This window comes from Heterocephalus glaber, unplaced genomic scaffold (assembly GCF_053883595.1).
Source record: "Heterocephalus glaber isolate CG9 unplaced genomic scaffold, H.glaber_assembly_v1.0 deba00001461, whole genome shotgun sequence".
Classification (NCBI taxonomy): Eukaryota; Metazoa; Chordata; class Mammalia; order Rodentia; family Bathyergidae; genus Heterocephalus; species Heterocephalus glaber.
In genome coordinates, this window is record NW_028258308.1 from 39891038 (window position 1) to 39915349 (window position 24312).

Consider the following 24312-nt stretch of genomic DNA (forward strand, 5'->3'; position numbering starts at 1 on the left):
TCAGATTTATCTTTTGGGGCGATCATAATTTGATGGCATTTTGGGGAGGTAATGGAAATGGGTGAGGCCTAGTTGAAGGAAGTGGGTCATGGGGTGTGACCCAAAGGACTCTATCTTCCTCTCTGGCTCTTTCTCTGCTCTCCTTGCTTTCTAGCTGCCAGCCATAGGTGAGCAGCTTTCCTCTGTCATGTGTTTCTGCCATGGAGCCAGTCAACTGAGGACTGAACCATCTGGAACCAGGAACCACAATAAATCTGTCTTCCTCTAAGTTGTTTTTCTCAGGAATTTGGTCACAACAATGAGAAGCTAAGACAATATTCTATTATGACCTTTGTCACAATAAAATGTTAGTTAACTGTTTCCTGTTTCTAAAGCTTGTCTCCCAACCAGGTTGTAAAGTTCTAGGGGTGGGGGAAATTGGCTTATGTAGGGAACAGGAAAAGGGGACATTACTAGAACCTGTGCAGTAAGTCCTAGTCTCCTGCGAGCCACAACACCACAAGGTAAATTAATTTATTATATAGGAAAGATAGAAAAAATAAGACTTTGAGAAGAAGCTGAGCTTTGGCCTGATCAATGCCGCTCTGAGCAGCAAAGACCCCAGACCCTGAGTTTGACACACCTTTATTCAGAACACCAGCAGAAACAAAAGTAGCAATTGACTTAGAGGGCAAAGCACAGTGATGATCCTAGAACAATGAGGAAGTATGCAGATGAAGATTTGGTTCCTCCCAGGATGTCTCCAGCTGGTGTAGTCCTGCCTTGGAGCATCACAGCATCACGGGACCATTGAATCTTAGGTGTGACTGGAGGTGAAAACGGAGTTATATCTGGACATGCTGTAGCTGGCCTGTAAACAGAAAACTAGGACCTAATCATGATTTAATTATGAAATGATTTTCCCCAAAATCATGTAGAATTGCTCCCAACAGGCTTGTATCTGTTTTTTGCTTTCCCTTTTGATACCCAGCTTAGAGCCTTAACATAATAGGTGCTTAGTAAATACAAGATGGCCAAGGAACATAGATATTCCCTTCTTCTCCATGTTGTTTCCTTCTTTATTGAGGCTAGCCCATTGCCTCACTAGTAAATGAAAAAAATGAATTGTTGCAATGAATAATTAGCACAAGCTTTTTGTAAAGACTAAAGCTTTTATTCCCACCAGGGATCACTTCTTTTCAAAAGCTACTTCTCTGAGTGCTTTGTGGAGAGGACAGCCTCATTGATGCTCTGGGTGATGTAATCTATGTTGCTGGCATTGATGCAGGTGAAGTTCATCTGACTGTTCTTGTGAATGTAGATGTGCTTCTTCTCGATCAAGTATTGTACTTGTTGGGCTGTGATAGTCACAGGATCTCCGATCCTGAGGGCCACTTCTCATTCCCTTTATGCCCAGGCAGGGTTATGTGGGATGGGAAGGGTCAGCATTTCTGGGGCCACCCCATTTGTCAGAGGAAATGATGAAAATCTGGAGCAGAGGTGTGGACTGGTCACCTAGTCAGCATAATTTAATGTTTCTGTAGAAGCATCTAAAGTAAGAAAGGGGAGAGCAGCCCCTCCTGTGCACTTACAGTTGAGTCCAAGATAACCATGGGTCCCAGTCTTCTTAGTGATGTGGTCCCAGGACCCAGGTGTCCCCAGGATATGGAGCTTCTCCTTCACCTTTTCCTTGATCAGCATCATGTTCTCTACAACTTCTTTTAGAGTCAGCTTTCTGCCAAGGAAGGACAGCAGGAAATGAGAGTATGAGGTTGCCCTTCACCCCCTTTTTAGACTTCAGGTTGCCTTTCCGCGTTCAAACTCGAACAGCCCCCGAAGGTGAGCCTGAGAGCTCACCAAGGGGCCTGGGATCTGGGGTGTTCATTGGGGCTGGATCCTGCTATAGTTTGCATCTTTTGGGGGGGGTGGGTACTGGGCATCAAACTCGGAACCTTGCACTTGCGAGGCAGGTGGCAGAACCACTGAGCTAAATCCCTTGCCCAGTTTGCATTTTAAGAGTCTCCCAGAAGCCCATGCTCACCAGAGCAAAGAATGTTCACCAGCTTCTGGAGCTGTTGGGAGGTGGTGGACCTTTAAGAGATGGGGCCCCATGAAGAGAAGATAGGTCACTAGAGGACCTATCAGGAGATACTGGTATGCTGACCCCTCCCTCTTCTCTCTCTGCTTCCCACCTGTCAGGAAGTGAGTAGCTGTCAGGAAGTGAGTAGCATACTCCTGCCAGGACCTGGTGCTTCACCACAGGCCCAAGCAACACGGCAAATGATGTGGATGGAAACCTCCAAAGCTGTAAACGGGGCTGTTCCCCTTTAACTTGAAGATATCAGGCATTTTGTTAAGTAATGGAAAGCTGAGTAACATAGCTCCCATATTAACTAGGCACACAAAGCAGGCTTGTGGGCAGTGCTTGCTGGAATGGCAAGCCCTTGATGCTTCCTAATCTCTTTCTGCCATCTGAAAGTGTTCAGATAGCTCGTAGCCTAGCTCTAAAGAGAATGTCCTGTTGCCACTCATCCAAGGTAGGGCAACCCATGCACAGCTTTGGCTCTTGGTGCTGACAGGCCCTCATTAAACTTGATGAATGAAAGGAGACAGAGCTACATGAGGGAGGGAAGTGGCCAATCGGTAGGTTGTCCAGGGCTTAGGCCACCTGCCCTGCCCCCAGCCTCCGCCCTTACCACTCTTCTTGCAGTGCAGGGTTACAGAGGATGGTGGTGATGATACGAGATCCCCTGGCAGGAGGGCTCAGCCACAGTGCCTGGGCACAGCTGATCAGCTGGGACTGGACGCACAGTAGCTGCTTGTTACTTAGTGCCACAGCCGCAAGGATGCCCACACCTTCATCTGTGAGGTGAGGAAGATGGCCACCCTCAGTGCCTTCCTCCAGGACCAGGCCCTCACCTACACCCACCCCCAATGTTCCAGAAGAGAGGCTGAGCTCTGGAGACTTCACCCCAGTCCAGACTGGCATCTGACCCCAGGAGTTGCCAGAGCCTCTTCTTCTAGAAAATATTCTCATAAACAAGAGCCCTAAAAGAGGAAGGAACTTGAAAGATCACAAAGCCCTATCCTCTCATCTTACTATCCAGGAAACAGAAGCCTGAAGAGGTGAAATGATTTAACCAATGCTGGTTCAGGTAGCTGGTTTTAATAACAGAATCTGGAGTTTAGCTCATATTCCTCCCCTCTGCCTCCGCCATGCTGTCTGGAACCCTGGGATCCCTCTGAGGACAGGTGATGTCAGAAACATCACTGATGCAGTAAGGAAGTTTTTTTTTTTTTTGGTACCAGTGATCAAACTCAGGTCCTTGCACTTGCACAGCAGGCGTCGAAACCACTGAGCTAAATCCCCGGCACAACATCACTGATGCAGTGAAAGCAGCAGCACTTCTGCCCAGACTCTCCCTCCTCTTTCTGCCTGGTCCATACCATAAATGCCAAAATTCTTGGACAGAGACTGGCTGCAGAAGGACTCAAAGCCCCAGGATACAAAGTACTGTAAGACTCCAACATCTTCTTCGAGGTCACCAGTGGATAAACCTTGACAGGGGATGTCAAAAAATGGGAATATCTGCTTGCTCTGGGGAGAAAGGAGACCCAAAGAAGTATGAGATTAACAGAGGTGGCAGCAGATGGTGAGAGGGAAACACAAGAGAAACACTGGGCTCACCTTCATGGTGAACATCAGCTTGGCCCGCTGAGACTGTGTCAACCTGCAGTCTATAAGATTCCCAATCACGAGGATACAGCCACTTGGCATATTCTGTGGGTGGAGACTGCCTGGTCAGGTACCTCCTCTACCAAGGGCACAGGAGAAGTACTCCTCCATATTGGTTCCTACTAAAAGGCCAGGCAAACCCAAGCCTAGGAAAGGCTGGAATGAATAAGGGTGAAGCAAGAAAAGAAAGATTGTGAATCAGGCCTGGGGGGAAGCTTCTGAGTGGGCCCCCTACCTCTACCACATCGAGGAACATGTCGGAGTCCATGCACCGATGCTTGGGGTCCCAGAGGCAGTATTCGTGAACCTTAAAGCCCATGTCCTGGAAGATGAGTCTGTGACTTTCTGTGGAAACAACATCCCCCCGCCAAGCTATGGAACAATGGAGAAAAGGAGGCAGAAACACTGGAGAAGGGTGATGAAGGCCATTGTCTGCCATTTTTCTTTTGCCAGAGAAGGATGACAATGGTGCAGCCATGAGATGGGAATGAGGAGCCAGGACACAGCAGCGCTCACCTTTTTGATACGAGACGATGCAAACTATTTGAGCATCCCTGTGCCACATCCTGAGGAACTGGGCCCCAAGCTGGAAGGCACCACTCTCGCCAATAGTGTGCACGCCCCCTGCCTGTGAGCAAAATAAACATGTGTGTGGAAACAGTAGCACCACCTCAGACTCTGACTGTTGTTCTGATTTTTCTTTCCAGTTTGGGGATCAAAGCCAAGGACTTGAGCGTGCCAAGCCCACGCTCTACCACTGAATTACACCCCGGACCCCTCTTTCTTGAAAAGCTCTCAAGTTGGCAGATAGCCCTGGGTTTGGGTTGAGATCCTGGTTCTGCCTCTCTGGCTGATGCCAAGGACTTTCAGAGTCGCCAGTGCTGCCTTCAAGGAAGCTGGGGCTCTGCACCGCCCCCTGCAGGTCCGTACCTCCAGTCCCCACCTCGCACCCTGTTCTCCACAATGGCTGGGCTGTGCTTGCCAAAGAGGAGCTCCAAGGAGGCCTGGGTGAATGATTTCAGGCCTGTGCCCGGCAGGTACTCGTAGATCAGAGAGGGGTCCTGGGTGATCTGCAGTCAGGTCTTGTGCACCACGAGGGAAACCCAGGGGAGGCCGTCCTCGGTCATGCAGACTGAGGGAAAACACAGAGGCAGCTCACTTGCCCGCTTCAGGGCAGGGCCTGCCAGCATATGTTGTCCTAACGACCCAGGAAGAGTTTGGTCTGGGTCCTTTGGGCATTGGAAAGTTTCAGCCTTTCCCTTTTGGGGGGCACTTCTAGGGACTGAACACAGGCCTTTGCACTGAGCTGTATCCCCAGCCCTTATTTTACTTTGAGACAGAGTCTAAATTGGCCAGGCTGGTCTGGAACTAAGATCCTTCTGCCTCAGCCTCCTGAGTCACTCGGATGACAGGTGTGCACCACTGTGCCCAGCTAAAACCTATGCCATTTTAAAGGCTAAAAATTATATACCAAATGGGAGTTATAGATACATGAAGCTAAACAAAGTAACCTTGACTTTCACAATGAAAAGGGCTGATTACATAGCAGATTGGTTCTTAGTTCAGGAATAGAAAGAAGGGAGGAGGAAGGACAGAGAATGAGGGGGCCCATGCAGCCCCAGGCATACAGTATGGACAAGGACATGGTTCTTAGCAAATCCCCAGAAGCCCCTGGAGCAGGGCAGAGGAGACAGAACGATGATGTGGGGCATTCTCTGCCCATTTCCCCCTCTGCAAATTCTGTTAACAAGCCCCAGTGTTCCTGCCTGTGGGGGCTTTCGGGGAACACTGTGCACCCCAGGCAGCCACCACACAGAGACTAGGCCTGAACCCAGCACCACCAATCCACCTCTGTAGACCAGGAACATCTTGTTAGGGTCATCATCCTGTTTGTAGGCCTTTAACAAGCTGCTTTCCAGCTTGTGGGCTTGGGGCACATCTGCGAACACCGACAGGGTGGATGTGACAGAGGATGTGGGCGGGGACTGGGAGCCCGCTTTTCCTCCATGCTGGGCCTAGGTCCTGCCTCTTCCCAACTGCAGACTCTGTGGATGGCTGGTTTCCAGGGCAACAGAACCTGACCACTCCCAGCCCATGGCTCCCCACCCCCATCGCCATGGGAACATTCCATCCCTGGAGGAGGATTCCAGGGGAGGATGGGAATTCTCAGGCACCTTCATCTCACTCACTGCCTCCTCAGCCCCAAGTTCCCCTGTCCAAAATCACAAGCCTTGCCTACCAAATGGACAGGTGAACCGGGAGCCAGGCTGGGCCTCTCCTGTGGAAGCAACAGTTCCAGGTTACAGAGCAATATAATAAACTTCTACTTTTATTTTGCAAAGGGCCAAGTAAAAATCCCAGATCACTCAGCAATATGAGTTGAGGGATAATTGGGTTTGCTTGCTTGTTTGGGGTGCTGGAGGTAGAACCAGGGCCTGGCACATACTGGGCAAGTGCTCAACCAGTGAGCTGTGGCTCAAGCCCCACAAGATAAATGTTAAAACCTTCTTTCTGCTTTCATTTTGCAAAGGGCCCAAGATTTAAACAGCAATAAAAAGAATGTGCTGTATTCCTCCATAGAGGTTTTAATAGTGTAATTTGCAACTCAGGAAGTCCATACTTTTCTTTTTATTTTAACACTTGAATTTATTTTTATTTTTTAAAAAAGGGTGTAGCTTGGCTGGGGATTTAGCTCAGTGGTGCCACGGCCTGCCTCCGAAGCACAAGATCCTGAGCTCCATACCCCATACCAAAAAAAAAGGTGTAGATGACATTTAATTGCCTATTTTCTATCAGTGGGTCAGGGGTGAGGTTGGGTGGGGAAGGGGTTTGAACTCCTTCTCTGAAGAAGCAGTGGCTGCTTCATGCTCACACTGGATAGATGCTCAGTGCCCTGGAAATAAGGCTGATTTCAGGGACCGTGGAGAGGGTTGCAGGGGTTCAGGGTTGTTCTTCAGGGACAATTTCTGTAAGTACCCTGGAGCCAAGCAGTGTGTTTTTGTGAACACCAGTAAGTGATGATCATAGAGGTCAAGGGGGACAGTCACCCTACAGGGTCATTCTTGCATCTTGATTTCTTTTTGCTTTTGAATAACTCTTATTTTATTTATTTATGTATTTATTTGTTGGTACTGGGGATTGAACCCAGAGCCTTCATGCTAAGTATATCCTTGGTCCTTTTTAGTTTTTATTATTTTTTTAATAAATTTATTATCAAAAACACACATACATAAAAACATTCAGAGAAGAACAATGCAAGGGAAAAAAACTACAATAATATTCAAATACAGTAGAACTCAACCAAAACAAAACTGAAAAGCACTTAAATATTTTTCCATATAACTTAAAAAACCATCTCAAGCACCAGCAAGACACCAGAGGATGTGATGTGTTTCAGAAAGATCCCCAAAACCAACACTGAACAAATAGTGGTCTGGAAAAAAACTCCAGTTAGCTAGCAGACTCCACATAAGCCAAGCTTCTCCCTAATTTAAATTTCGATACAGTCATATGCCACGCAATGGAAACACAATCCAAGAAATATGTTATTAGGCCATTTCATCCATGTGTATCTTTAATTACACTTTCAGTATCTCACACTAGAGAAACTATTCGGTATTTACACATATGTGTCCTATTTATTTCACTTAAGAGGATGGCCTCAATATGCATCCATTTAGCTATAAATGTCTCTAGTTTCTGGTTCTTTGTGGCTAAGTAGTACTCCATTTTATAAAAAAAACCCACATCTTCTTTATCCAGTTTCTAGTTGATGGGCACTTGGGCTGTTTCCAAGCTTTTGCTATTATGAACTGTGCCACTATAAACATGGCTGCACATATATTGCTGTGGCATAATTCTTTAAATTCTTTTGGGAAGATACCCAGCAGGGGGATAGCTGGGTCAAATGGGACCTCTGGTCCTAGTTCTTTGAGGTATCTCCATACTGATTTCCACAGTGGTTGCACCAGTCTGCACTCTCACCAACAATGGAGAAGGGTTCCTTTCTCCTCACACCCCCACCAGCATTTGTTATTGGATGATTTCTTAATAGCAGCCATTCTCTCTGGGGTGAGGTGGAATCTCAGTGTTGTTTTCACCTGCATCTCTAGAATAACCAGTGATGTTGAACATTTTTTCATATATTTATTTGCTGCTTTTACTTCTTTGTCTGAGAAATGTCTGTTCATTTCAGATGCCCATTTTTGAATTGGGTCTTTGAATTTGGGGGGTCTGATTTTTTTCCAGTTCTTTGTATATTCTAAATAGTAGTCCTTTGTCTGAGGTACAGTTGCTGAAAAATTTTTGCCATATTGTAGGTTGTCTGTTAGCTCTGTTGGTGGTTTCTCTTGCAGTGCAGAAGCTTTTTAATAAGATAAGATCCCAGTTGTTGATTCTTTGTGCAAGTTCCCATGCCATTGAGGTTTTGTTCATAATATCTTTTCCTATACCAATGTCTTCAAGAGTTCTACCTTACTTATCTTCCAGCAAATTTAGTGTTTCTGTCTTAATATTTAAATCTTTAATCCACTTTGATCTTAATTTAGTGCATGGTGATAGGTATGGGTCTAGTTTTAATCTTTGGCAAGTTGAAATACAGTTTTTCCAACACCATTTATTAAAGAGGCTCTCTTTCCTCCAATGAGAATGGTTGGCTCCTTTGTCAAAGATGAGGTGGCTGAGCATGTCTGTAGTCATTTCTGCATCTTCTAATCTATTCCACTGATCCTCAGTTCTGTTTCTTTGCCAGTACCATGCTGTTTTTATCACAGTAGCTTTGTAGTATAGTTCCAAGTTGGGGATTGTGATACCCCCAGTCATATCTCTGTTGCCTAAAATTTCTTTTGCTATTCTAGGTCTTGTCTGGTTCTAAATGGATTTTTGGATTGTTTTCTCTAGTTCTGTGAAATATATTGTTGGAATTTCAATCAGGATTGCATTGAACCTATATAATAGTTTTGGTAGTATGGCCATTTTCACTATATTGGTTCTTCCTACCCAGGAACAAGGGATGTCTTTCCATGTTCTTTTATCCTGCTCAGTCTCCTTTTTTCAAAGTGTTATAGTTTTCAGTGTAGAGGTCTTTTGCTTCTTTTGTTAGATTGACTCCTAGGTATTTCATTTTTTTGGATGCTATTGTGAAAGAAATTATTTCCCTAATTTCTCTCTCAGTGAGTCTATTACTTGTATATAAAAAGGATATTGTTTTTGAGTGTTGATCTTATATCCAGCTACTCTATCGAATCTGTCAATTAAGTCTAGAAGTCTTTTGGTGGAGTTTTTTGGGACTTCTATGTAAAGTATCATATCATCAGCAAATAATGACAGTTTAACTTCTTCCTTTCCTGTCTTTATTCCTTTTATTTCTTTCTCTTTTCTAATTGCTGTGGCTAATATTTTGAGAACAATATTAAACAAGAGTGGTGATAGTGGGCATCCTTGTCTTGTTCCTGATTTTAGCATGAAAGTTTTCAATTTTTGACCATTTAGTATGATATGGCTGTTGGTTTTTCATAGATATCCTTAATCAAGTTGAGATAAAGAACTTCTATTCCAATTTTCTGTAAGGTTTTTATCATGAATGGGTGTTGGATTTTGTCGAATGCCTTTTCTGCATCTATTGAGATGATCATATGGTTTTTGTCCTTGACTCTGTTAATATAGTGTATTACGTTTATTGATTTACAATTGTTGAACCATCCTTGCATCCCTGGGATAAATTCAACTTGGTCAGAGTGTATGATCTTCTTGATGACCCTTTGTATTCTGTTTGCTAGGATCTTGTGGAGGATTTTTGCATCAATATTCCTTAGGGAGATTGGCCTGTAGTTCTCTTTTTGGGTTGTGTCTTTCCCTGGTTTTGGACTCAAAGTAACACTTGCTTCCAGGAATGAACTTGGAAGCTTTGGTTCCCTTTCAACTTCCTTGATGAGTTTAAATAGTAATGGCGATAGTTTTTCTTTAAATGTCTGGTAGAATTCAGCAGTGAAGCCATCAGGACCTGGGCTTTTCTTTGTTGGTAAATTTTGTATTACATTTTCAATTTCACTCATTGTAATTGGGGTGTTTAGAATTTCTTATATTACTTTTTTTTTTTTTTTGGTACCACTGATCGAACTCAAGACCTTGTGCTTACAAGACAGGCACCAGAACCACTGAGCTAAATTCCCAGCCCCATAGAATTTCTATGTCTTTTTCATTTAACTTTCGTAATTCATATGTATCTAGGAATCTGTCCATTTCGTCTGTATTTTCCATTTTATTAGAGTACAGGTTCTCAAAGTAGGTAGCTTTGGATTTCTGTTGGATCTGTTGTAACTTCACCTTTCTCATTCTTGATTGCATGGATTTGAGCCTTTTCTTTCCTTTTTAAAATAAGGTTGGCTAAGAGTTTATCGATTTTATTTATTCTTTCAAAAAGTCAACTCTTGGGCCGGGGATTTAGCTCAGTGGTTCCAGTGCTTGCCTCGCAAGTACAAGGTCCTGAGTTCGATCCCTGGTACCAAAAAAAAAAAAACCAAAAAAACCCAATTCTTTGATTCATTAATTTTTTGTATCATTCTCTTAGTCTCCATTGCATTGATTTCTGCTCAGATCTTTATAATTTCCTCTCTTGTATGAGCTTTGGATTTGTTATGCTCTTCTTTTTCTAGGAGCTTGTGGTTCTGCATTAGGTTATTTATTTGAGTTCTCTCTGTTTCCCTAATATGGGCATTCACTGCTATGAATTTCCCATGTAGAATTGCTTTCATTGTGTCCCATAGATTCCTGTACATTGTACTGGCATTATCATTACTTGTAGAAACTGTCTAATTTCTTCTTTAGTTTCCTCTGTGACCCATTGGTTGTTCAGGAGGGTGTTATTCAATTTCCATGTGTTTGTGGGAGTTTTGCAGTTTCTTATGTCATTGATCTTCAATTTTAGTGCACTATGGTCTGATAATATACAGGGGGTAGCTTCAATTCTTTTACATTTACTTAGACATGTCCTATGAGCCAGCATGTGGTCTATTTTGGAGAATGACCCATGTGCAGCCAAAAAGAATGTGTATTCTGATTTTGTGGGGTGGAACACTCTGTAAACATCTATTAATTCCATTTGCTCAATAGCTTTGTTCAGTTCTAGAATTTTGTTGTTAATTTTTTGTCTAGATGATCTGTCTAATTGTGATAATGGGGTATTGAGATACCCCACTACAATTGTATCAGTGCTTATTTGGTTTTTCATGTCCATTGATATTTGTTTTGTATAGTTGGGGGCATTCGTATTTGGTGCACATATAATTGTCATCTCTTCCTCTTGGACTGTTCCCTTCACAAGGATGTAGTGACCATCTTTGTCTCTCTTAATTAGTTTTGGTTTAAAATCTACTTTGTCTGGAAATAAAATTGCTACCCCTGATTTTTTCTGGATTCCTGCGGTGTGGAGAACTGTTTTCCATCCTTTTACTTTCAGTCTATGAGTTTCTTTTTGAGTTAGGTATGTTTCTTGTATATAGCATATTGTTGGATTTTGCTTCTTAATCCATTCTGTCAGTCTATTTCTTTTGATTGGTGAACTGAGACCATTAACATTGATAGTTTTAATTGATAGATATTGACTCATCCCTGTTATGATGTTATACTATTGGTGGCTCTTTTATTTCTCGGGGGTTTTTTTTTCCCTTTCCCTTTAGTTTCTTACCTTGCCTGGTGGCTTTCCTCTGTTGGACCTCATGGAGTTTTGATCCTCATTGTCTTTTTCTAGGATATTGCTTACAATTGTTTGGAGTGCTGGTTTGGTGTTCATGAAATTTCTCAGGTGTTCTTTGTCTTGAAAGCATCTAATTTCCCTGTTGATTTTGAAAGATAATTTTGCAGGATACAACAGTCTAGGTTGGAAGTTATTTTCTTTTAGGGCTTGAAATACTTGACTCCAGGCTCTCCTTGACTTGAGGGTTTGTGTTGAGAAGTCTGCCGTGATTCTGATGGGCTTTCCTTTTTAGGTGATTTGTTTCTTTTCTCTAACTGCCTATAGGATTTTTTTCTTCTGTCGGGTTTCTGCAATCTTGATTATTATGTGTGTAGGTGTAGAGTTTTTTTTATCATAGCTAGTTGGAGGTCTATATGCCTCACTTATCTGTATGTCCAATTCTCCACCTCTGTCTGGGAAGTTTTCTACTATTTCTTCTGTGAACAGTTTTTTATGTCAATTGTATTTTCTCCTGTTTTTTCGTGGACTCCTATCAGTCTTATGTTATTCTTCCTTGCATCATCCAGCCGCTGCTGGATTGATTTCTCATGGTCCCTTACTATTTTGAAGAAATCTCTGTTTTTATGGTCCTTAACCGCAATCCTGTCTTCTATATCTAATATTCTATCTTCAGATTCTCTCAATCTGCTCTGCATGCTTTCAATGGAGTTTTTAATCTCCTGAATATCTGTTTGAATCTGTTTCATGGATTCCACTTCTTTCTTATGTTGGGCGATCATGGTTTCCACGTCTTTCTTATGCTGGGCATTCATGGCTTCCAACATGTTTCTAAACTCATCTATTTTTTTTATCTGTTTCTGTTCTAGAGCCTCTAATTATGTCTTTCACTCTGCTCACCACTTCTGTAGTTATCTGGGAGATTATTTCTGCTTTGAATTTTTCTAGAGCCTCATTCATCTGTTTTGTTACTTCCTGTGCTATCAGTTCAGGGTGTCCAGGCGGTTGATTATCAGACTTTTCTACCTTGTTTTCCCCAGAAATTGCCTTTTGTGTGATGGAAGTCTGAGTTTGTGATTTGCTTAAATGTCTTCTCATTTTTGTTTTTGGTACTGTCAGCTATAAGTCAATGAGTCTCAGTAAGCCAGCTACAGATCCATGAGACCCAGACAGACCTCTGGCTGCAAGTCCCAAACTGAGCTCCCTGTCCTCCTGCAGTGCTGAAGTCCGCAAGGTTCTGCTACAGTTTTCAGCTGTCCCTCCCCTGAAAACAGTACAAGTTCAATGGGAGGTGATGATCCTTCCAACTTACCAAGTACGGTGGTCTGGTGTGCCTTTATTGCAGATTCTCTTCACTTTCCCAGGGGACTTCAGTTTTCATCAGGGAGCCTGAGAGAGGCCCTCTCTCTGTTGTTCACTTCTGCAACTCAGTACAATGGACTTTATGTCCCCCTGTGCCTCTGTAATGTGGAACTAGGTAGCTGCACAGACAAGAGGCCAGAGGCGGGGGGTGGGGGGTGGGGTGTCTGTTGTTACAGGCGTCGGTGCGGCCAAGCCACAGCTGGTGGGCCTGCGGGGGCGGGGGGCAGGGGTGTCCTCATGGTCTCCTGGATGCAAGTGGGTGGGGCAAGCCAGACAGAGCAGAGTGCAGCCACACGCATCTAACCCCAAAGCCAAACTGGCAGCCGGTGTGCCTGCCTGGGGGTGTCCTCACGGTCTCCTGGATGCACGTGCTTAGTTTTTATTTTGAGACAGGATCTTACTAAGTCACTAACTTGCCCAAACAGGGCTTAAACTTGCAATCCTTCTGCCTCAGCCTTCCAGAGTGCTGAGATTACAGCCAAGTGCCACCATGCCCACCTTAAACAACTCCTTAAATGAGTGTTGTAGACACTGTTAGATTCACCCTAGATATGGTTTACCAACACTAGTTCCTGCCGTGACATTGTGCCTCACCAGAGGCCTAGAAACAATGGACCCAAGTGACCATGGAATGAACGATCTGAAACCATGAGCCAAAATACAGTAAATCTTTCCTCCTTTAAATTGCTTGCCTTGGGAATTTTGTCATAGCAATGGAAAGCTGAATAACCTATACTCCCTCCCCATATCATGTGTCCCCTGAATCCCTGTCTCAGGCAGGCTGTGCTTCCAGGGAACCTGCCTTGAGGTAAATGATGATGAAAATAGTTCAGATGATTATAGAAAACTTTAAATATAGAAAAAGTATAATTAAAGGTTGGGGATATAGCTCAATGGTAGAGCACTGGCCTAGCATGCACAAGGCTCTGGGTTTGATCCCCATAATTACCAAAAAAGTGTGTGTGGGTGTGTGTGCACGCATGTGTAAAACTAAGAATGCAAATTTACTTCATTCAATCCTTAACCACAGTCTGCATTTCGTTGTACCTCTTCTAGTTTCTTTTCTAAGGCATTTATATCTTAGGATAATTTATATCAACATTTGCATATAATTTTCTTAAGTGTTCATGTGGCTGAAAGTGAGCCTAGATTTTATTTTTTTCACATAAATCCCAAGACACTTTCATATGGGTATTAATGAGCACTGAATTTTCCAGAAATATAATTACCATATATATGAATCACTTCCCTCATGCTAGACCATTAAACTCATTTCTTATATTGACCTTAAAAATAGGAATTTCAAGGGCCGGGGATTTAGCTCAGTGGTTCCGCTGCCTGCCTTGCAAGCGCCAGGTCCCAAGTTCGATCCCCAGTACCAAAAAGAAAAAAGAAAAAAAAATTCATGTGAATTATTTGGGGCAGGGTTTTAGCTCAGTGGTTCCGCTGCCTGCTTCGCAAGCGCAAGGTCCCGAGTTCGATCCCTGGTACCAAAAAAAAAGTTTAGAAAAATAGGAATTTCATTTCTACATACCATCACAAAATATTAAAGGTGTATGCCAGTCTAAGGCCATGTTCTTGAGTGTCTATGAAACACGAAGGGAAGTCTACAGGGAGACTTAGGAAATACCTGATCACCTAGTAGGGTGTAAGAATGATGAATTCATTTTCTGACTCACAGGATAAGCACTACTTGAGAAAATTGAGGGGAGAGGAAAGGAACATAAAAAGAATGAAGATGTATTATGTCCATGCATCAGCTCCCCATGATGAAAGCCATCATTGTGTATTGCAAACGTGTACTAATAAAAATTTTTAGGCTGAGGATTTAGCTCAGTGGCACCGCAACCTGCCTTGCAACTGCAAGGTCCTGAGTTTGATCTCCAGTACCCCCCCAAAAAAAATTTTTTTTAAACATTAGGATAAGCCAATACTCCAAGGTTCTTTTTAGTTTTTGAGTTACTGAAATCATACCTTGAGACTTATTATTAGATATAATTTTCTTTAATATAAACCAGTTCTTGCCACACGTGTGTGTGTGTAAAGCTGACAGTAACCTGCAAATGGTAGCCTTGGTATTCATGTGGTAAATAGAAATCTAAAAACAATTGTAATTAGATTCGCCTATGATAACGTTTATACCAGTCCTTCTATTATTTTGTTTGTTTGTTTTGAGACAGGGTCTCTATGTAACTCAGGCTGGCCTTGAACTCACTCTGTAGCCCAAACTGGCCTCAAACTCAAGGCAATCCTCCTGCTTCAGCTTCCCAAGTGCTGGGATCATAGGCGTGCGCCACCACACCTGACTATACCAGTCCTTCTAAACCTTGCAATTTGCATTTTTAGCCAGTGTTAGAAAATCCTGTGTTTCCTCGTTCCCTTGGGAAATGTAGGAAGTATGACATGTCACAGTCCTGAATCTAAATTGTATGTCCTCATCCCACACAAACAGAGACAAAGGTGATTTTCATGTTTGTTAAAAAAAAAGAAAAAGATCCAGAATGGATCAGAAAGAATCAAGATGCAGACCCAGGCCAGCAGGTGGCTAGGAATGTATGCGTTAAGGACTTCCCTGGTGCCCGTTTACAAAGCGGTACCTAACATAAATAGCTTAGTTTTTGGAGACACATCTTCCTCTGCCCCATGAACATGGCACAGCTATCTGGCTTGTCTGCCAGTCCTCCACTGAAGGACCCCATGTACACACAAGATCGTTCCTTGTAACTGTACTCTGGGCCAACAGGGAGGATCTGAGTTCCTATGTGGCCTCATTGAGTGTGAGATGGATTCAGCCCTTAAACCTATGGCCCCTTCAGCACAAACCAGTGCTAGGTCTTTATAATGATTAGTAATAAATCATCCTAGTCCTCTTTCACATGCAACTGAAAAATGACAGGTTAGGGACAACACCATGAACTCTGTCCTGTTAGAATTATCATCCGTTAAATGATCATTAGTTAACAGTCACTAAATTTACATATGAAGTAAATTTTATATAGAATACTGCAAAACCACGGTGAAAAGCCTGCCCATTTCTGCTCAGGAAGTCCCTCTACTCCCAAGCTCCCTAGGACGTTGTCCTTTTGACTCCAAAATGTACTGCTACAATTAATTTCTCCTCCTGTTGATCTTCCTTTTGTTCCCTGGTGCCAGAGCTTCCAGAGCCTTCCAGGTCAGAGGCCGGCTCTGTGTGCTTTCTTAGAGCATGGAGGCTACCTGCTGGACCAAGGATGCCGCCTGCCTCAACGTCTCCTGTCCCACTGTGGCTTCCAGCCAGGAGCTCCTCATTTTGGAAATCTCTTCCTGTAGCTTGTTGCACTAGTCAGCAGGCCATTTGTCCTTGAAGTAACTTTCATCACTTAACGTTTCAGCAGTGACAATTTTAACAGGTGTGCCATTGAGAAGTTTCTGTGCTGCAAGTAACAAAACAACAATAATAAAAACCCGTCTCCAAAAAGCCAGAGCAAGAAAGAGAATGAGAATGAATTTGAATATGAATATAAGTATGAATTGTGGCTCACTAGCAGGCACCGTGACTTGAGTCACAGTTCAGCCCAGAGGATCATGGTGTTATTGGGGTCCAGTTATGTTCCCTATGGCCCTTTTGGCTCTACCCTCTGAACTTTACTTTGGTTCTCTGACTGACTATGGCACAAGAGCAAAAGCAAATGCAGGACGTGAAAAACGATGCACATTTTCAGGATCTACACCACAGCTTTGTGCATGATGCGAATGCAAAACTAATGCCAAGTCCTGAAGGAAAGTGTAAGGGAGTTATGGATAACAACATAAGGGAATTCTGTGCAGCTGTCACAGGCAGCCCTACCCATATAGATGTGGGACGACACATTAGGTAACAACAAGGAAGGTACAGAATACAGAGCGAAGTGAGGAACATTATGGAAAAAGATATATTTGCGTGTATCTGCTTGATGTGCATAGATTCTCTGGAAGGATATGCAAGAAGCCAGTTACTATAGGTAGAAATGGGGATCTGGTAGAAAGAGATGGGAGAAAGGCTGACTTCTTTTTCACTATGTACCACTTTGTAACTTCAAAAAAACTTTTTTGTTGTACTGGGGATTGAGCCCAGAGCCTTTGCACTGAGCTGCATTTCCAGCCCTTTTACAAATTTTTTATTTTGAGGCAGGATCTTGCTAAATTGCTACATTGTTCGTGTTGGGCTAGAACTTGCAATCCTCCCACTTCAGCCCCCCTGCAGACTGCTGGGATTACTGGTGTGTGCCACCCTACCTGGCTCCACTTTATAACTTTTAACTCTTACACCATGTGCATTGATTTCCCATTCAAAAATCATGTTTATATTTTTATAAGGTTGCAGCCTTCCGGACGTTATATCCTTTCTACCCAGAGGGAGACAGTGTGTCTCTTCTCCTGGCTCCCTGGAAGAATGAAGCTGTTTCCCTCCCAGAAGTTTGGCCCCTCTCTTTGGCCCACCCTTGATCCCTCGTGGATGGGAGAGTCTAAAGCAGCCACATAGAGCCAAGGGTGGTGCCAATTCTCCCCAACTCAGCTCAGGAGGACTCCCCAGAGATGGCAGATGCTCCTAGAACAGGAGAGGAAAGAAGGATTCTGGGAAAGGCAGGCAGCAGGTGGCCACTGCTTCATCCATGACATTCTTTGATACTATTAGACGCCTGGGGTCCACACTCCTGAAGCCCCTGTAGGAACAACCCTCTCCTTACCAGCAGTCAGCACATGAGCATGGCTCTCAGGGACCCCCAAAACTGTTCCCTGGGCTCTTCCCTGCTTCTCTGCAGCACACGGCCCTAAGACCTGCACAGACAGAGCTCAAGATGGTATGGACAGAGCGGGGTCTTTGGGGCCAGGCAAACCTGGACTCCCAGCTCAGCCCTATCCCTTTGTGTCTCTGTGGCCATAGGCAAGTTGTTTAAAACCTCTCCACCTCTGAGTGTACAATTTTTAACACAGGATAACAGTTATGAAATTGAGTGAGGCCTATGGAAATGAGCCAATTTACAAAGAGACAAGAACTATAAAAGGGAGACCCAAGGGGAATTCTGGAGTTTACAGTATGGGGTACTTGGGAAGTCCCCTGAAATGAAACTGATGTTTGAACAAGCTAGATTATTTTCCCCCAGGAAATTGCAAGCCCACAAATAATCCTTGAGTTCTGGAGACCATACTCACCCAAGAGACTGCTGAAGTGGAGCAGCCCCCACAGGCACTCTTCCCTTAGGCCCTCGGACTGGGGAGAAAGGAAAATTCAATGGGGCATGTGGAAGAAATGGTGCCACGCTGCTTATGAGCAGCAAAGAGCTCATTCCATTGCCTGGGACACCCCACAGTTGAATAAGTGTCCCCAAAAGTCCATGTGCTAAGGGCTCGGTCCCCAGCCCAGGGCACTATTGGGAGGTGCTGGAACCTTTAATGGGGGGTCTTGAGGCCCCTGGAGTGCACTCTCAGGGGGCTGTGGGACCCTGGTCTCTTCCTCTCTCTCTGGCCATGAGGTCAACAGCTTTGGTCTGCCAAGTGCCCTCCCAAGGATGCGCCACCACAGGGACAAAGCAACAGGACCAACCGGTCATGCACCGAAATCTCTAAAACTCTGACCCAAAGCAAACCTTTTTTTCTCTTGATAAGATGGTGATCTCAAGTATTTGTTTTAGTATCAGAAAACCAACACAGAGTACAAACTGAAAAGTAATTGTGCTTTCCATACGTGGCCACATAGATGGGGATGGGCTTTGCAGAGGTGACAGTTATGTGTTGCTTTTCTTGCCCATTTTCTAGAAGTCTTCCCCTCTGCTTTGTATGTGAGGACACTCACGAGTGGCTAAGTTCATTGTTAGTCCATAAGCCACAGTATCACGAGCAGCTGCTTTCAATGTGGAGAAGCACGTGCCCCCCACCCCCACCCCCACTCCCACCCCCGCCAAGGACTCTGAACGCTGAGGTGGAATGGATGTGACTTCGAGTTGCTTCCAAGGGGTGAGAGTGCGAATTTTGAGTCACACGTGGAAAACTGCTATTCCCTGGGCCCTTCTTGAATGTCTGTGTACGGGGGAAGGAACACAGACTGGGGAGCAGCTGAAGGGTCGTAAACTTAATGTGTTCACCAGAAACACTTTTCCTATTCCTGGTGACAAACTCTCCCTCCTTCCACACATCACAGTGAGTATTGGTCCATTCCTGCTATTATAACAAAATACCTGGGACTGAGTGATTTGTAAACAACAGAAAAATATAGTCCCAGTTCCAGAGGCCAGGAAGTCTGAGGGCCAGGCAGCAGCAGATTCCAAGTCTGGCAAGTCCTTCCTCTCTGTCTCAAAGATGTTGCCTTTCTGCTGTGTCCTCCTGTGACCAAAGGGACAGAGCAGCTGCCTCCAACCTCCTTTTGGGACTCTAACCCTGCTCACAAAGGCAGTCGGCCTGACTCAGTCACTTCCCCAAAGCCCCACCTCCCAGTGCTACACATTGGCCAATGGGCTTTCACTGTGAGAGCTCTGGGGACGGCAACACTCAGGGCACGGAGGGCCACCCTGAGAAGACGGGGCCCTGCCTGGCCTGCCGAGGAACCTTTCCTAGCATCTGCTGTGGAGCTGTAGGAAGAGAAGCCCTTTCCTTGCTGTCTATCATGGGATTTTAAGAAAGCAATCCTAGAGCCTCCAGAAGTTACTGGCCCCTGACACGGAGGAGGAAAAAAGAAGGCCAACTCTACACAGAAGGAAGTTGGACAGAGCCTTAGCTGACTCAAGCCTCTAGTTCTTGTCAGTGTCAGTTTGCGTTCTTGGTTACAAGCAACAGAAAGTGACTCAGGATGATTTAAACACAAGCAAAGTTTACTGAAGCGACCGAGGATTGAATCCAGGGACTTTGAACAGATATACATCCCCAGCCCTTTAAAAATTTTTTATCTTGAGACAGGGTCTCGCTAAGTCACTAACTCGCCCAGGCTGGACTCTCCATCGTTCTGCCTCAGCCTCCTCGGGTGCTGGAATTACGGGGTGCACCACCACCGCACCTAGTTTGGCTGGAGATTTTGAAGCACAGGGAGCTCAAGGTCAAACTTTAAAAGGAAGCTGGCGAGGATTCCACCCCTGAACACCAGAGGGCGCTGTGACGGCTCCACTCTGACTTCGCGGGTCCCCGAGACCCGACCTTTCTGCTACTGCACACACACGCACACACACACGCACACGCACACGCACACACACACACACACACACACACACACACACGAGCTGTTAACTGATTAAATCCCCTGATTTCTTCTCCCGCCTTTGTAACTAAATTCAAGACATATCAGATTTTTTCTTTTACCAAAAGCAATTGGTCATGGTGCACCCCTGTAATCCCAGCACCCTGGGAGGCTCAGGCAAGAGGAGCTAAGTTTGATCCCAGCCCAGACAACTTAGTGATTTAGCAAAATCTGTTCTCAAAATAAAAAAACAAAATGAACTGTAGCTTAGTGTCAAGGCCCTAGGTTCAATCCCCAGTTATCCCTGTGGGACTGTGTGATTCAAAAGTTAATTACTCCCCTAGACTCTGTTGTAAATTTGATGGTTGGAGTGTGTTTGCCTCGGGACAATGGACAATCAGTAATAGGGCGAGGTTACTCAGCCATCTGTTTGCCCTAAATCCAAATGTCCCGGGGCCCAGTATCTATAGGACAATCTGTAAACAGGGTGGTCGTAACTGTCAGTCAGGATGTCTGCTGAACATCAGCATGTGACAATGAGCCACTAACCTTTGTTCTTTTTTTTTCTGTGAATCCACATGTTAACCCCCCCCCCCCTTAACCCCCTATAAAACAACCTCGGACTCTGAGCCAGGTGCCTCTCTGAGCTATTTTGCTTCGGGAGTGCCGTCTGGCCAGACTAATAAAGGTCTGTTTCCCAACATGGCCGGTGTGTTCCTTCCCGGGTGTGCTCCACTTCAGCTCCTCGGAGCGTTTGGTAAGGCCCTCGGTCTTACAATCCCAAAACAAAAACCAAAAGGACAATTGGAACATTTAGTACGCTACCATTGTAGCCCCCAACCTGCTAAGGTAAGCAGCTCCCTGCTCCATCTTTTCTCTCAGAGCAAGCGGTGACAGCCGCGTCCGGGCTCGGGCTCCAGGAGCTCACCCCTCCACCCTTCTTGCGGTTGTCTTTCAGCCCCCATTCTCAGTTCCCTTTCCCTGCTCACCAGAACCTTACAGTTCCTCAGCACACAGGCAGCCTGGCCTCCACATTCTGCCCTCACATCCTGCGCCAGTTCCTCGGGGCGACCTGGGGGGGGGCGCTTGGGGCAAAGGGAGGCGAGGTGGGGCGGGGCGAGGTCTTCTGACAGCCGGAAAGCCGAGCTGGCCCCCTCTGGTCTGCCCTGAGACCCCGCTCCGCCTCTGCCCCCAAAGCCGGACGCCCTCTTTATCCAGCACAAGGCAGACCCTGTGAGGACTCCCCGAGGTGATGACCCCTGGTGGCACCTCCCCACCCTCCTCCGCCCTCCACCTGGACCAGCGGGCTTCGAGGTCCCCACTCCCCACCTCCCCACCTGCGGGAGGGTCTCCTGCCCCTGCGCCAGGAGCCCCCAGGGGTTCCCGCCCTCCTGCTCGAGCTTTCCACTGACTGCTCCTGACGCCTGCTCCCGGGGCCAGGGACACAGCTCACTTCGGCTTCCGCTTTCAGCTCGCTGCTGCCACCGCCTTTACGTTGGCTTTACTTGTTCCTTCTTTTATTTACTTATTTTTTTCTCAACTGGGTGTTGTGGCTCACGCCTGTATAACAGCCACTTGGGAGTGGGAGGCAGGAGGAGACCCTGAATTCAGGACAAGCCTGGGCTGCGTAGTGAGTCCGAGGACACCCTGAGCTCTATAATGAGACCCAGTTCCAAAAAGCAGAAACAAAACACACACACGTGGGCTGGGGATTTAGCTCAGTGGTTCCGGTACCTGCCTCGCAAGCACAAGGTCCCGAGTTCGATCTCCAGTACCAAAAAAAAAAAAAAAGTCAAAACACACACACGTGTGCACACACAGAGAGAAAGAAAGAAAGAAAGAAAGAAAGAAAGAAAGAATTTCAGTCTGTTGGCCAGCCTGGCCTTGGACTCCTGAGCTCAAGTGACCTTCCTGCCTCAGCCTCCAGAATAGTTAGTATTACCTGTGTACACCACTGCACGTGGATAGTTCCTTCTATTTTTGACCTTTAAATGTTAGAATGCTTCAGGGCCTAGTCCTCTGAATTCTCTACGGTGACCAAGCAAGTGGTCACTTCCATGAGCTTAAATACCCATCTCCCAAGTCCATATATTCAGCTGTACTCTTTACAGACATGAAAATCCAATGCTTATTTGATATTCCAATAAATAATTAATTCAGGGCCGGGGATTTAGCTCAGTGGTTCTGCTGCCTGCCTTGCAAGCTCAAGGTCCCAAGTTCGATCCCTGGTACCAAAATAAATAAATAAAATAAAAATAATAATTAAGAATTCATAGACCTTTCCAAATTTACTGTGTCCAAAAATTAGCACATTGTTTCATAACTGCCACCAAGCCTGCTCTCATCACATTTTCTGCAATTTTGTTTGGTTTTTGAAATAGGGTCTCACTATAGAGTCCAGGCTGGCTTTGAACTTGCAGTCCTCCTGCTTCTACCTCCCCAAAGGGCTGGGTTACAGTCATGCACCACCACACCCACTACATTTTGTAAATGGCAAGTCTATTCTTCCAGGCACCTGGCTCATGCTTAGATTGTCTTTTTCTTTCATACCCTATATATTAGCCAGTTTCACATTACTGTTATGAAATATCCAAGGCTAATGACTTTAAAGGGAAAAAGGTTTATTTAGCTCATAGTTCTGGAGGTTCAAGGGCATGACACCAACATCAGCTTGCCTCTGGGGAGGACCCCACAATGGGTGGCATCACAGTGGCAGGGGTATGGATAAGAATCACAGCACAAGACAGGAAACCAGAAGAGGCTCATAAAACTGGCTCTCTGAGAACTAACTCAGGGTGTCCAATCGCCTAAACACCTCCCTCTATGCTCCATGCTTGCTTTCTTTTTTTCCCTATTGTGGTACTAGAGATTGAACCCAGGGCTGTTGCATTGAGCTACATTCCCAGCCCCTTTTTTAATTTTTGTAACAGGGTCTCCCTAAGTCCCTAAATTCCCAGGCTGAGCTTGAATTGGGATTCTCCTACCTCAGCCTCCCAAAGTGCCTGGATTACAGGCAGGCACTACTGTGCCCAGTTTAAGCTCCATCCCTTAAAGCTCGTACAACTTTTCACATTGCCAAGCTATGGAACAAGCGTGCAACACATGGGCCCTTGAGGAACACACTCAAACTGTGTCCAACATCAAACCCTGCAACTGAGCCTTAAGCAGCTCTGTCGCTTCCCTCTGGAGGGGAGTGTAGTTAGGCGTCTGTCACTCAGTGATGACATTGCCGGAGTGGATGGGGAGCTCGGGGACACTGTGTGGAGATGCTGACAGTGGGTGTGGAGGGCAAAAGGGGCACAGTGCCTGGAAAAATGAGCGTGCTTTCTTAGTGACGGTAAGTGTGACTGAAATGAAAGCCTAGGCCCATGGGCCCTCTCTATTATGGGGTCCGAATCTCACCCCAAAAGCTTTAGGATGCCAGTGAGTTATTATAAGAACGGGAATAACACAGTTATGTGATTCTAACCTGGAAAAGTCCTTCCAGGAGCTTGTGGAGGTATCAAGAGGTCACCCCTTGGGAGTCAGGAGGGAGACTGAGAGCCGAAGACCCGAAATGCCTTTGGGAGAGACCGGAGAGCGGAGCAAGGGACACTGAGCTCATTGTCCCTCCTGGATTTTGAGCTTCACAGGGACAGCTTTAAAACCATCCTGGCGCTGGGCACTGGGAGCCCGGCACTAGGTCTGTATGCTCTCTCGGGTGTGGACAGATGACCCCCTACACTACCGGTGCAGTGCTGCCTCCGGGGCTAGGCTGGGCTCTGAACAGCTGCAGCCCAGGGGCCTCTTACCTGAGGCCCAGGTCCTCTCCAAGCTCCTGAAGTTGTTGGCAGAACCTGTGTCCTTGGTGCTGTAGAACGGCTGGCCTTGTGTCCTCAAGGCCAAAGAGAGTGTGTCTGCCTCCTCCATCTAGGACCTCAGGATCTGCTTTCAAATGACTTCCCTAAGTAGAACAGCCCACCCAGGACAAGTGTCCTCTTTATTAGCTTCAGCCAATTGATTAGGGACAGTAATTACACTTTAAAATCCCTTTGCCTCAGCCAGGCGTGGTATGCAGCACTGTGGGAGGCTGAGGCAGGAGGATTGCAAATTCAAGCCCAGCTTGGGCAACCTAACAACTTAGTGAGACCTTGTCTCTAAAATAATTTTTTTTTGGTACCAGGGCTCGAACTCAGAACCTTGGGCTTGCAAGGCAGACACTGGAACCACTGAGCTAAATCCCCGGCCCTAAAAGAATTTTTTTTAAAGAGCTAGGGATGTAGTTCAGTGCAAAGGGCCTGTGTTCAATCCCCAGTACTGCCAAAAAAAAAAAAAAATCCCTTCATCCCTGTAGTGAGTGCATCCCACCACCTTTACTATGTA

The 24312-nt window shown here is 45.5% G+C and overlaps 1 protein-coding gene and 1 long non-coding RNA gene across 3 annotated transcripts; both read right to left on the reverse strand.

The window, feature by feature from the left end:
• Window positions 1-558: 558 nt before the first annotated feature.
• Window positions 559-5827, reverse strand: Got1l1 (glutamic-oxaloacetic transaminase 1 like 1). The gene is given in 9 exon segments (XM_087216934.1): window positions 559-1337; window positions 1572-1714; window positions 2676-2841; window positions 3427-3577; window positions 3668-3760; window positions 3951-4343; window positions 4666-4847; window positions 5565-5730; window positions 5822-5827. Coding segments are annotated over 9 exon segments (1452 nt in total). The 3' UTR covers window positions 559-1185.
• A 7031-nt stretch (window positions 5828-12858) lies between these two features.
• On the reverse strand, window positions 12859-23996 carry LOC101711826 (uncharacterized). Of its 2 annotated transcripts, none has more exons than XR_002386356.2 (3): window positions 20940-23996; window positions 17940-17997; window positions 12859-16180 (listed from the first exon to the last, which is right to left on the reverse strand). It is a non-coding gene; the product is annotated as an uncharacterized LOC101711826 (long non-coding RNA). The 2 variants fall into 2 exon arrangements; XR_205691.4 differs by having other exon boundaries at window positions 12860-16180; window positions 20951-23994.
• Between the last annotated feature and the right edge of the window lie 316 nt (window positions 23997-24312).